The 15,356-nt window shown below is 33.9% G+C and overlaps 1 protein-coding gene across 1 annotated transcript; it reads left to right on the top strand.

Moving 5' to 3' along the window:
* The first annotated feature begins 7,742 nt into the window (after nucleotides 1-7,742).
* LOC144841584 (uncharacterized) lies at nucleotides 7,743-11,391 on the top strand. The gene is made up of 4 exons (XM_078697999.1): nucleotides 7,743-8,447; nucleotides 8,857-9,000; nucleotides 9,606-9,751; nucleotides 10,311-11,391. Exons 1-4 carry the CDS (start codon nucleotides 7,757-7,759, stop codon nucleotides 10,461-10,463), a joined length of 1,134 nt encoding a protein of 377 aa, XP_078554125.1. The 5' UTR covers nucleotides 7,743-7,756; the 3' UTR covers nucleotides 10,464-11,391.
* Nucleotides 11,392-15,356: the final 3,965 nt, after the last annotated feature.

Raw genomic sequence — 15,356 nt, 5'->3', positions numbered from 1 at the left:
AGGATAAAAAATAAAAGTCATTTTGTATTGACATTTGGTGAATATTTAAGTCATATCAAGGGCAAACTTTCTATGGATTAAAAATGACATGTTTCACAAGAACTTACGCGCGCACGCGCATTTAAAATTTAAAAATGCGCAAAATTAATTTCTAATCAAATTTCTACGCTGATCATGACATTTTAAACATGTCAAAAATTCCCACGCACGCGAAAAAAATTACGCGTAAGGTGCGCACGGAGCATGAAAATCATGTGTTTTTTTCTTAACTTATGATTTTACAGCCTTTCTTAGTCATTTTAAAAAAGATTTACATCATTTCAAATTAAAATGACGTCATACGAACACGTTGATTTAGACCATTTGCGCGCGTTTTAGTTGCAAAAGTGACAACATATTGTCAAAATTAAGCCTATTTTTAATCTATTATAGCTCCTCAGGATCATCCACGACCCCCAATTTTTTAAATTTAATATGTAAGCAGATATGTTGTAGATATGAATTCATGCAGAACCTTTACCACTCGGATGTTATGACGTCATCGTATGGCCACACGAATGTAAAATATAGGATTTTTTACTCTTTCGTTATTGCTCATCAAATTCAACAAAGCGCTTCTCGGTTATACGTATTCCATTTCCCCCGAAATTTTAATATTGTCTACGTTAATCAACTATCTTTCGCATGATTTAAAAACATTTTAATTTTTATGACGTCATCATGTCTAAAAACGTAAATAACGTGGGTCACTTATTTTCATCTTTACAGTAAATTTCAATCTGTTATAGCTTGTCAGAATAAAAAGTGATAATCATGATTAAAACGTTTTCTGGAAGCTATTGGATTGTAGATACGAATTGATGTGAATATTTTGCCAATCAGATGTTGTGACGTCATCATATGGCCAGTTGAATTCAAAAAGTCATATTTTCATCTTTTGCGTAAAAGTTCATTGCGTTTAAACGAGAGCGCATCTCACTTTTACGTGCCCAAAATTCTTCAAATTTGTTTTAATGTAAATTTTTAGATAATTATCTTCTAAAATCGTTATCTTTATATGTCAATTTGATGACGTCATCGTGTTAAAAATTGGATTTAAAAGATGGGTCTCGTAATTTTGTCTATGCTACACTGTATATAACATATACAGTTTATTCTGTAAAATACTGTAATATGGTGTATGCTACATAATAGGTACAATTCAGCACTGTAAACATATTTAGTTCATGTCATAATAATTGTCGAGGTTCATATAGTTAAGTATGTGCATGTTGCGTTTGCGCGCGGATAACCCGAACTCGTCAAAGTGACGAGTTCAAATCTAGTTTTCTGTATTATTAGTTATCCGCTTGGTATACCAAGCGGATAACTCCTTGTTATTGTATGGGATCAATAGTTTTTTTCTGTATTATTCTTGGATCCTTCCTTCCTTTTTGTGAGTCGCGTTTCTCTAAAATGTGTAAACATAACATTTCATAACTTTGACAACATATGGGCATTTACGTGAAGTTGTGCACCTCCTATTTTTGAATGACGTCATAGTTGCGCAACGTGACTTACGCGCAATTTTATGAATTTCAATGATTGATTATAGATTAAAAACCAAAAGTCATTTAGTATTGACACTTTGACAAAATTTAAGTCATATCAGGGGCAAACTTTCTACGGATTAAAAATGGCATGTTTCACAAGAAGTTACGCGCGCACGCGCATTTAAAATTTCAAAATGCGCAAAATTAATTTCTAATCAACTTTTTATGCGTTTCTTGTCATTTTGAGCATGTCAAAAATTCCCACGGGCGCGCAATTTTTTACGCACGCGGTGCGCACGTAGCGTTAAAAACATATTTTTTTCTCTTGAATTATATTTTTCAAGTCTTTCCTAGTAATTTTGAAAACAATTTAGACCTTTTCCAGTTTAAATAACGCCATACGAACACGTTGAATTAGACAATTCGTGCGCGTTTTTTATGAAAAAGCTTAAAAAATCGTCAAAATTGTCTTTTTTTAAACAGTCATAGTTTCTAAAGTAAACCGTGAACCGTTTATTTTTATTACAAAATCTAGAAGTTGATGAGTTGTAGATATCGGATCATGCATCGATAAGGCTAAAAAAACATTGTGACGTCATCGTATGGCCACACGAATGTAAAAATTAGGATTTTTGTCTCTTTCGTTATTGCTCATCACATTCAATGGAGCGCATCACGCTTATCTGTATTCCTTTTTCTCCTAAATTTATATATTGTGTAGGTCAATCAACTTTCTTTAGCATGAGATAAAAATATTTTAATTTTTATGACGTCATCATGCCTAAAAATTTTAATTACGTGGGTCATTAATTTCATCTTTACAGTAAATTTTAATCTGTAATAGCTCGTAAGAATAAAATGTGATAATCACGATTAAAACGTTTTCTGGAAGCTATTGGATTGTAGATACGAATTCATGTAAACATTTTGCCAATCGGATGTTGTGACGTCATCATATGGCCAGTTGAATAAAAAAAGTCGTATTTTCATATTTTGCGTAATAGTTCATCACATTTAAAAGGGTGCGCATCTATATTTTACGTATTCAAATTTCTTCTACACGTTAATATGTTGTTCCTGAGATAATTTCCTCCAGAAATTGCTATTTAAGTGTTTCATTTTGATACCGTCGCCATGTTAAAAATTGGAATAAATGGCGGGTCCCGTAATTTCACCTATTCTACACTGTATGTAATATGTATACAGATTATACTCTTTGCATGTATATACTATATGACACAAATTGACAGAATTCAGCACTAACAGCATATCATATTCTTCAGTTCTTGTCATAATGCCATAATCTTTATCTGTGTGCAATATTCCAACGTATGACGTGCACGTGGCGTTTGTCGTTGTGCGGATAACTAACTCGTCAAAGTGACGAGTTTCATGTCTAGTTCTTCTTTCCTTCCTTCCTTTTTGTGAGTCGTGTTCCTCTAAAATGTGTAAACATAACATTTCATAACTTTGACAACATATGGGCATTTACGTGAAGTTGTGCACCTCCTATTTTTGAATGACGTCATAGTTGCGCAACGTGACTTATGCGCAATTTTATGAATTTCAATGATTGATCATAGATTAAAAACCAAAAGTCATTTAGTATTGACACTTTGACAAAATTTAAGTCATATCAGGGGCAAACTTTCTACGGATTAAAAATGGCATGTTTGACAAGAAGTTACGCGCGCACGCGCATTTAAAATTTCAAAATGCGCAAAATTAATTTCTAATCAACTTTTTACGCGTTTCTTGTCATTTTGAGCATGTCAAAAATTCCCACGGGCGCGCAATTTTTTATGCGCGCGGTGCGCACATAGCGTTAAAAACATATTTTTTTCTCTTGAATTATATTTTTCAAGCCTTTCCCAGTGATTTTGAAAACAATTTAGACCTTTTCCAGTTTAAATAACGCCATACGAACACGTTGAATTAGACAATTCGTGCGCGTTTTTTATGAAAAAGCTTAAAAAATCGTCAAAATTATGTCTTTTTTTAAACAGTCATAGTTTCTAAAGTAAACCGTTAACCGTTTATTTTTATTACAAAATCTAGAAGTTGATGAGTTGTAGATATCGGATCATGCATCAATAAGGCTAAAAAAAACATTGTGACGTCATCGTAAGGCCACACGAATGTAAAATATAGGATTTTTGTCTCTTTCGTTATTGCTCATCACATTCAATGGAGCGCATCGCGCTTATCTGTATTCCTTTTTCTCCTACATTTATATATTGTGTAGGTCAATCAACTTTCTTTAGCATGAGATAAAAATATTTTAATTTTTATGACGTCATCATGCCTAAAAATTTTAATTACGTGGGTCATTAATTTCATCTTTACAGTAAATTTTAATCTGTAATAGCTCGTAAGAATAAAATGTGATAATCACGATTAAAACGTTTTCTGGAAGCTATTGGATTGTAGATACGAATTCATGTAAACATTTTGCCAATCGGATGTTGTGACGTCATCATATGGCCAGTTGAATAAAAAAAGTCGTATTTTCATATTTTGCGTAATAGTTCATCACATTTAAAAGGGTGCGCATCTATATTTTACGTATTCAAATTTCTTCTACACGTTAATATGTTGTTCCTGAGATAATTTCCTTCTGAAATTGCTATCTAAGTGTTTCATTTTGATACCGTCGCCATGTTAAAAATTGGAATAAATGGCGGGTCCCGTAATTTCACCTATTCTACACTGTATGTAATATGTATACAGCTTATACTGTTTGCATGTATATACTATATGACACAAAATTCAGCACTAACAGCATGTCATATTCTTCAGTTCTTGTCATAATGCCATAATCTTTATCTGTGTGCAATATTCCAACGTATGACGTGCACGTGGCGTTTGTCGTGGTGCGGATAACTAACTCGTCAAAGTGACGAGTTTCATGTCTAGTTCTTCTTTCCTTCCTTCCTTTTTGTGAGTCGTGTTCCTCTAAAATGTGTAAACATAACATTTCATAACTTTGACAACATATGGGCATTTACGTGAAGTTGTGCACCTCCTATTTTTGAATGACGTCATAGTTGCGCAACGTGACTTATGCGCAATTTTATGAATTTCTATGATTGATCATAGATTAAAAACCAAAAGTCATTTAGTATTGACACTTTGACAAAATTTAAGTCATATCAGGGGCAAACTTTCTACGGATTAAAAATGGCATGTTTGACAAGAAGTTACGCGCGCACGCGCATTTAAAATTTCAAAATGCGCAAAATTAATTTCTAATCAACTTTTTACGCGTTTCTTGTCATTTTGAGCATGTCAAAAATTCCCACGGGCGCGCAATTTTTTATGCGCGCGGTGCGCACATAGCGTTAAAAACATATTTTTTTCTCTTGAATTATATTTTTCAAGCCTTTCCCAGTGATTTTGAAAACAATTTAGACCTTTTCCAGTTTAAATAACGCCATACGAACACGTTGAATTAGACAATTCGTGCGCGTTTTTTATGAAAAAGCTTAAAAAATCGTCAAAATTATGTCTTTTTTTAAACAGTCATAGTTTCTAAAGTAAACCGTTAACCGTTTATTTTTATTACAAAATCTAGAAGTTGATGAGTTGTAGATATCGGATCATGCATCAATAAGGCTAAAAAAACATTGTGACGTCATCGTATGGCCACACGAATGTAAAATATAGGATTTTTGTCTCTTTCGTTATTGCTCATCACATTCAATGGAGCGCATCGCGCTTATCTGTATTCCTTTTTCTCCTACATTTATATATTGTGTAGGTCAATCAACTTTCTTTAGCATGAGATAAAAATATTTTAATTTTTATGACGTCATCATGCCTAAAAATTTTAATTACGTGGGTCATTAATTTCATCTTTACAGTAAATTTTAATCTGTAATAGCTCGTAAGAATAAAATGTGATAATCACGATTAAAACGTTTTCTGGAAGCTATTGGATTGTAGATACGAATTCATGTAAACATTTTGCCAATCGGATGTTGTGACGTCATCATATGGCCAGTTGAATAAAAAAAGTCGTATTTTCATATTTTGCGTAATAGTTCATCACATTTAAAAGGGTGCGCATCTATATTTTACGTATTCAAATTTCTTCTACACGTTAATATGTTGTTCCTGAGATAATTTCCTTCTGAAATTGCTATCTAAGTGTTTCATTTTGATACCGTCGCCATGTTAAAAATTGGAATAAATGGCGGGTCCCGTAATTTCACCTATTCTACACTGTATGTAATATGTATACAGCTTATACTGTTTGCATGTATATACTATATGACACAAAATTCAGCACTAACAGCATGTCATATTCTTCAGTTCTTGTCATAATGCCATAATCTTTATCTGTGTGCAATATTCCAACGTATGACGTGCACGTGGCGTTTGTCGTGGTGCGGATAACTAACTCGTCAAAGTGACGAGTTTCATGTCTAGTTCTTGGATCCTTCCTTCCTTTTTGTGAGTCGCGTTTCTCTAAAATGTGTAAACATAACATTTCATAACTTTGACAACATATGGGCATTTACGTGAAGTTGTGCACCTCCTATTTTTGAATGACGTCATAGTTGCGCAACGCGACTTACGCGCAATTTTATGAATTTCAATGATTGATTATAGATTAAAAACCAAAAGTCATTTAGTATTGACACTTTGACAAAATTTAAGTCATATCAGGGGCAAACTTTCTACGGATTAAAAATGGCATGTTTCACAAGAAGTTACGCGCGCACGCGCATTTAAAATTTCAAAATGCGCAAAATTAATTTCTAATCAACTTTTTATGCGTTTCTTGTCATTTTGAGCATGTCAAAAATTCCCACGGGCGCGCAATTTTTTACGCACGCGGTGCGCACGTAGCGTTAAAAACATATTTTTTTCTCTTGAATTATATTTTTCAAGTCTTTCCTAGTAATTTTGAAAACAATTTAGACCTTTTCCAGTTTAAATAACGCCATACGAACACGTTGAATTAGACAATTCGTGCACGTTTTTTATGAAAAAGCTTAAAAAATCGTCAAAATTATGTCTTTTTTTAAACAGTCATAGTTTCTAAAGTAAACCGTGAACCGTTTATTTTTATTACAAAATCTAGAAGTTGATGAGTTGTAGATATCGGATCATGCATCGATAAGGCTAAAAAAACATTGTGACGTCATCGTATGGCCACACGAATGTAAAATATAGGATTTTTGTCTCTTTCGTTATTGCTCATCACATTCAATGGAGCGCATCACGCTTATCTGTATTCCTTTTTCTCCTAAATTTATATATTGTGTAGGTCAATCAACTTTCTTTAGCATGAGATAAAAATATTTTAATTTTTATGACGTCATCATGCCTAAAAATTTTAATTACGTGGGTCATTAATTTCATCTTTACAGTAAATTTTAATCTGTAATAGCTCGTAAGAATAAAATGTGATAATCACGATTAAAACGTTTTCTGGAAGCTATTGGATTGTAGATACGAATTCATGTAAACATTTTGCCAATCGGATGTTGTGACGTCATCATATGGCCAGTTGAATAAAAAAAGTCGTATTTTCATATTTTGCGTAATAGTTCATCACATTTAAAAGGGTGCGCATCTATATTTTACGTATTCAAATTTCTTCTACACGTTAATATGTTGTTCCTGAGATAATTTCCTCCAGAAATTGCTATTTAAGTGTTTCATTTTGATACCGTCGCCATGTTAAAAATTGGAATAAATGGCGGGTCCCGTAATTTCACCTATTCTACACTGTATGTAATATGTATACAGATTATACTCTTTGCATGTATATACTATATGACACAAATTTACAGAATTCAGCACTAACAGCATATCATATTCTTCAGTTCTTGTCATAATGCCATAATCTTTATCTGTGTGCAATATTCCAACGTATGACGTGCACGTGGCGTTTGTCGTTGTGCGGATAACTAACTCGTCAAAGTGACGAGTTTCATGTCTAGTTTTTATTAAAATCTTTGTGATTTGTCTGTGTAGATACTGTAAAATTATTTATATTCTGCCCTTCATACACAATGTATGTTTTTAAGTGCAATTTTAAATTAAATATACTCTGATATTATGGAGTGTTATCAATCATTCATATTTCATATTGACACAATTGTATTCTCTATCTTCCTATAGAAACATTTTTTTCTGTATTGATGGCTGGACCATGTGCAGTGTTTATGGGAAACCTAAATGATGAGTGCACTAAAAGTGAAGTTTGCTCGATGATTGTGTATGTGTTTAATGAGGTGTTAGGCATCAACATTAAGAAGGACAATGTCAATGTTTCCCTTTCATATCATAGCAATTGTTACACTGCAACAATTTTCGTACGAAATGAAATCTATCAGAAATTGGTGGTGGAAAGCCTGGATCAGACCATGGTTCCTTCCAAATTGATCAAGCAAGGACAACGTTTAAGAATCGACTATTTTCATGCAGGCCATGAAAAAAACAAATTTGCCAATGACTCCATTTTGAGTAATGAACAAGATAAATATAGTCAGAAGCATGATGAATTTAAGGTTGTAAATAACAGAAAACGAATGCGTCGGAAAAGAAAGAAAACAGCAGATAGTCAAGCGAGTACATTATCTGTACAGAATATTGCTGCTGTGAATGGTGTTAAAATAACAAAAGATCACCACAGTTCAAATCCATCTGGTGATGACCAAAGAATGCATATCACAACTTTCAGCAATAAAATCAACAGGTTAGATTTTGTTTCAGACCAGCTTGATAAAGTGGACTACCTCAATAAAGGCCAACAACTTGGAAACGAAAATCGCATGATGGAATTCAAACGTGGTGGTGGTGACTACCTTAAGAAAGTTCTAAAGAAACATGTTGGAAATTACATTAGTGGGTTTTTAAACAGTAGTGGAGGAACTCTTCTTATTGGTGTAGATGATGAAGGTTTGTTTTTACAGTTACTGTACTGCAGTATTATACAATTCTACAAAAACTAGATAACCTTGCTGGTTGAAGTCGCTATCATCACTGTTAAAAATACCAACAATTGCACAGTCAACCATGCATTATCATTTTTTTCTATCGGCACGGTTTTTTTAGTGCCTGGTTTAAGAGAGGGTCTGCAGTAGAACTTAGGAACACTTTCCATGAAATGAACAATTGGCAATATATACACTACAGCTCACCCCTATTCATGGAAACCTCCATCAAAGTTACTAAATGTATCCTCTTACGTATTACATCAATATTTTTGCATTTTTTAACAGCAATTGAAACATCCATTTTTACCACATCCATGCTACAATTTTTTTTTTACTCACTAATTTTGTTGAAAATGTCTTTTTCACTGCAGGCTTTGTACAGGGAGTCTCTTTAGAACACAAAGAAGAGGATCTTGTTAGAATTGCCATTGATGGAATCATCAATGCAATGGAACCTGCTGTACCACCAAATGTTTACTCAATTTCATTTATTCCTGTTAGAGATGATAGAACATGTGAGTGTCCAGACTTCCGATAATTGCGGGAGGTTTCAACATTCCGATAATATATATAGGTTTATTATTTAGGCTCTACTAAATAGTACTAAATGCCCGAGTTCAAGAATCAAGAAAATGTTATTGTCTGTATAAATAAACAAATTTGATTTAAAACTATGAATGCTGTTTGGCACACTCAAGTATCAATTTCTACAAAATAATATTCTCAGTGGCAAAAGTCCGATTCCAGATCTAATTCAAATCTAATCTAACTAAATTAAAAAAATACATTTCCCCAACTAAATTGTCCATCTTTGTCATGCCTGGAATGCACTTGACATCTGTTGTTTCTATAAAAGCAGATGCTTTTAATAATTTTTGTTTTCCAATTTTTAAAGCACCCTAGAGCATTGTTTGGCTATTTTTCATAAATTCTCTGGATGTTTCATATTTCCAAGTTGAAACCTCTGCAATGACATGTACTTATCAAGCCCTTATTGCACTAAATAAGCCTAATAGCATTGTCTTGAGGCTGAACATTACTAATACAGTACTTTGTTGATGGTTCTGTACGTACACATTATTTGAAAGTCTATAGTAACCACATTTGTTTTTGCTTTTAGCCAATTTGAAGGTAATCAAAATCACTGTAAGTGCTGGTACAACTAAGATGTTGTACTCAAGTCCAAGAGGAGATGTGTTTATCAGACGTGATGGCAGCCTACAGGGACCTCTTAAAGGAAAAGATCTTCAAGAAATGTTTCACATGGTAGGAAATTCTCTCTTTTTTTATTGTTCATAAATAATATAGTAAAGCTGTTGTATTGACCACAATTTAAGATCACATTTGTTGAGGATCACGAGAAAGAAATCCACATACTTTATACTATATTACTCAGTCTTAATTATTTTCATTTTTTTATTTCAACTTTTACTTGCAACTGGGTTTTTGTTGCAATTCATGGTTTATGTTATTTCCTATGCAAAAGTTAAGTTTGTTCATGTGTCTACACCTGTTTTGAAATACAATACACCATGAAGGAAATCCTCCAGGAATAGACACACTGCATAATTGTACTACATTGAATATGAATTACAGTAGTTAATGGTTATGAAGTGACTTCCTACCATAAATGTTAACAAGTCAAGAATTAATGTTGATGCCTGAAAAAAGATCTGTATACACCATGCATAATACCATTAGATTTGTATACAGTACCTGTGATTTCAGAGCCTTCAGTATGTACATTGTATGATGTGCATAGGGAACGAATCAAAAAAATATATATATATTCTCTAGTATGCCGTAACACAATTGTTTTTATTAGAAAATGGAGGAAGATTATGAGAAGAAAGAAGCAGATCTTAGAAAACAAATTGATATTCTAGAGAGACAACTGGAAGATGTTAGTTTAGGTCATACTAGTACAAGTTCAGGGCAAACTAAAGGTAACAAGTCAGTAGTTTGTATAATTATATGACGTTTGTGTCAACTAGCAGTGGTATACTCAGGAATTCTGGATTCAAGATTCAAGAAATTGTATTGGTCTACTTAAAATGGAAATTCATTTTGCTTGGAATAATCAAGACAATAAAACATCAAATTGCAAGAATGGTCAATCTGATTTGACAAGCCACATGAACCCTGTACATAACAAGGTTAGCTGAATAGACATATGGAATTGTCTATATATTTTAATTAGGTAGTTAGGTAAACAGGACAAAGGTAAATAGCTACACATGACTCCATCAAATTGTGACAAAGACAATCCAGACCAGGATTCCAATTCCCTTTTCCCCCTTTTTACTCCTGGCGGGGGCTGCAAGTTTCTTTACTTTTGTAAATCTGTTTTTGAGAGTTATTGGTTGGATGGCTTATAAAGTTGATGAAAGTGAATTAAATTATTCCATTTGTTTTATACATTCCCCAGCACTGTACTTATATGCTTGGACATTGACATTGGCTTAGTGGCATGGCTGTGATTTGAATGATAGTCTGGGATTACTTCCCGAACATCAAGTAATGAGAATAATTCCATTATATTGCATTTTGTAGTTGTACATATGTGATTTAATTTATTGCTTCAGTTGACTTTTTTCCAGTTACTAACATGTTCGACTGTAGTGTTCTGGTTGGTTATGAGGTTTTGCCACTGGCTTATTCCTTTGTTAAAGACCCCTTTGTTCTAGCATCATCCACCTGTACTTGATATCCATTTCGGATTTAAATAAACAAGATTTGACTAGATCAGTTGTATGATAGGAGGGAGTTAAGCTTGTTAATACTATACTGTGTTGGATACCTTGTTTGAATACTTTCCTTGTTTTTTTAATACTACACTATACCTTGTTGAATGATGCACCTTGTTGGACCACAGAGATATTCACTAATATCTCTATCATTTCTAATAGGATTATTTATACTTACTGTATTATTATTTTAGTTGTACTTATACTGTACAGTAGGCGTAGCCAAATTGATTATCCTTTTGATAATAAATATGTATTACTGTTGTGTTTACTAGAATAGAAGCGTTCCTATTTCGTTTTTATATAGTTTGAAACGTCCTACGTAAAATATGTTATGTACGTCCGTCAATGCGTTTTATATGTCCGTCTATCAGTCATTTGAAAGAGACTCAAAGAATTCACATGTATCAACTTGACTACCTTATTCACAATTCTACTATCTACATGACTTATTATACAAATTTGTATTATATACATGTGGTAATGGTATTTGCAAACTAAATCATAATACAGGAATTGTATTGATGTATATATTATAGGTTTCTCAACTAATTGATCTCTGATAATCGGCCATTACTCCGAAATTAGATGAAATGGATAATTGTCGAGGATCTTCTACAATTATCCATACTTATACTCATTGATGTTTCTTCCTGAAATGTTATCGTTCTGCCACGCAATTATGCGTGCAACTCTAGAATGTTATTGAGATATTTGAGGAGTGGGTATGCCTGCTCTCTGAATATTCCATTATGGTTAGTGAGCGCTTCTTAGTATCGCTTTTGACCCTCAATAATTTGTCTTAAATTGCTACAGTGACTTGGCTCTCATTAAAAATCAATGAAAAATTATAGAAATTTGTCAAAATCTTGTTTTTCGTAGTCAAGGATACACCACTTCCCAAAGCTATCGAATCTGACATCGATTGGGCGCTACATTGATTGTTTTATGGAACCTAATTAGATATTGTACAGTCAGTTGATAATTACGTTCTGGAATTTTATCTCTCTTACAATGTCTGCTTTCACATTCACCACTATCTATTGTCCTCTAAAATCTGATACTTCTTAAACTGTCACCGCATTCATCTACCTTTGGTTGAATAGATAAGTCACTTACTTTTCTAGTCAGCAGACCGACATCTTCCTGTTGGGGATACCACATCTTAGTGTTAGTGGACTCAAATCAGCATGGTTAGTTTGCCACATGTGATTAGTATTATTTGTTAACGAACTGACATCGACTTGATTGGGATGCCACCTAGAATTGTTAGTATTAGTGTTCTGAGTTAACAGAAGATGAGCTTCATTTGCACATCCACTTTGCAAAAATCCTGTGCTATTGGAATACTATAATCGTCATCTGGTTGGGTCCGGCTTTTCTTTTGCCATACCTCCTCTAGTCTAAAGACAATGAAGTTATTGTTTCTTTTCGTCTTAGGCTCCATTGTTTTGAAGCACAATGATTTTTTATGACATTTGTTCTCTCACTCTTTGATGGGTTTCTTCTGGTTTTCTTTGTCGCTCTTCCTCTTCTATTTTGATGGCGCATTCATCGCACCACATAGCAACTTTGCATTTCCTGTGTAAATGCTTACCACACAATGAACCCATGATTGTATCTTTATCTGGTGGCATACGACAACTGCAAATGACACATACTTTCCATGAATCGTCGTACTTAACACTCTCTTTGGTAATGATATTGGAACTTGTTCTAATAAAAGAGTTTCTCTTATCGTTGTGATATCGGTACTGAATTGTAATAGACTGGGGTTTAGACTATCACATGTATTATTTGCAGAATGTTACGTAAATCCCTTTATTCATCTCGTAAACAAACAAAACAATGTTATTGTACCGTACTCGTTCTCTTACTAAGATGATACCATAGCTGTGATAGATACTTGTTTTATTAATACCAATGAGGCTATCATATATTGCAACAGTTGGATGGAGAGTTAGATTTTGTGAATTTATTAAACACTGTAGGAGTAGATGACTAATCTGGATGAAACTCTAGGAACTATAAACGCACATGCAGTTAATTGTCTGCTACAATACAGTGTCCTCTAGTCTAAGCTTATCTGGAAAGTTGACTTTAAGTACATAACTGGCAACATTTATTTCGCGATCGTAATGTCTCTCATTGTTGTGCTATATCAACATAATGTCAATGACGGCGAAATGTCCCCAATAATGGGGATAGCTATGCAAACAAGTAAGTAAGTAAGTAAGTAAGTAAGTAAGTAAGTAAGTAACTGTACTTCAGAACCCAATTGCGCAATCCGGTTTCTGTCTTCTAATTTCAAACCAAGATCTTGTATCCACCAATCTGACGGTGTGTTAATTAGAATTGATAAAAGTGAATTTGTGTGAGGAACATGTTGCCTCACGACATGGTATGTATTTCTTGCATCAGCACAACCAATGGTTATTTTAATCCTATCAATGAGCTCACTTGTGATTTGAACATTGACTGAATTTTGGTGTTTTTGGTTGAGTACTTGGTTTGTTATAATAATAATCATTGCTGTAAATTGTGTGTTTTGAAATCAACATTGAATTGAGAAAGTGCTTGGATTTGGTCAGAATAAACTTGCGAACCAAATCAACTCCCCTCTGAGTATTTCTTTTGCACCCTTAGCATTTTTCTCATGGAACTGGTTAAACAGGGCAAATGTCTCGCTTCTTCCAGTTACAGGATGTTTACAATCTACTCTTTTGTTGACATCATTTTGTGGTCTGCAAAGATTAGAAACTGAAATTCTGAAATGTATTTTTCGATCAATGCCCGTGAGTGGTAGGATAATCGCCACACACTGCACAATTCTGTGCATGTTCCTTTTCTGTTAAGGTTTTGAATGCTTGATAACCAGATGTTTGTCAAAATAAATGAAAAGAACGTCTGATATCTGTTTTACAACACTCCCTATCGCTACATGATGATTCCCTCCCGCACTGAGGCAGGAACAAACGTCAAAACCAAGAAAAATGAGTCGTTGAAGTTGAAGACACCTTCGATGTCCCATTTAATAGGTTGTCAAGGTACATTCAGTGCATTTCTTTACATATACTGGTACAAAGTGCGTTCCTATCATTGTAAGCAGTCTGGGCTTTCTTAGCATACGTATATGTTGTTCCAATTGGACCTTGTATTATGACCGGCATTTTTTTAAATAGTACTAATTCAGTTGGTCAATAATTGTTTTTGTGGGAACTGATTGAATAGTTCTGGAATTCTATTATTGGTGTGTATATAATGTTGTATCTTTAGCAACTGAATCTCTAGGCGTCTCCTAGATCAATTTCTTCACAATCGTTCTTTTCGCTTTTGTGGTCATTTATGTTCTTGATTCGTGTTGCTTTCGGGATAAGGTCGTCTTGGTCCATGCACCAAAAACACATGGCCTTGTGAACACAAAGTAAAACTTGAGTTGGCAGCAACCACAATATACATTGCTTGTCTTTGCATCAAATGTGCATGCAACTCTCTTAAACCTTTTGTAATACCCGGTGTCACCATCATAGACTGATAGATGGGTGTATCGACCATTCCTATGATAGGCCACTGGAACTTGTCCACCAATTACAGCCGCATCTCTTCAGACGGACTGGTAAGTATATTCCTCCAGACTAGTAAACGCATTGAGCTCATTGATATAGCCCAAGGTGGGTAGAGCTTCGTAACAATTCTCTAAATCATCATCTGAGAACTCAGCCAGTTTTAACAAATAAACCATGGCACAATTTATCACCCAGGCTTGAACAATAACCGCGGTGTTCCGAACGTCTTCTTCAGTGTCTTGCACTCCGATTGGTAACCTTCACTAGGGGGGTTTTAATACGCAATACTGAATGGCCTCCAAAGCATTACCAGATAATAAAGATAGCAGTGAGTTAAGTTTTATGTTATCATCAATAATTCCAGAGACTTTGTTGTTAAACGAAGTAATGAACACATTATAAAATAATGGATCACCTTTATATTGCTTAATTGCATCATTATTTACAACAGTACATTATCAGCATTATGAAACAGTTCTTTCAATACTCTTGTAAGATTGCCCTTTTGATTACATCAGATCTCTAACACTGACACTCTTTTAAAAAATTTATTTAATA

This window comes from Antedon bifida, chromosome 4 (assembly GCF_963402885.1).
Source record: "Antedon bifida chromosome 4, ecAntBifi1.1, whole genome shotgun sequence".
In the NCBI taxonomy this organism is placed as follows: Eukaryota; Metazoa; Echinodermata; class Crinoidea; order Comatulida; family Antedonidae; genus Antedon; species Antedon bifida.
Note: the sequence above shows the minus strand (reverse complement) of the source record. Positions and strands in the feature narration are given on the sequence as shown.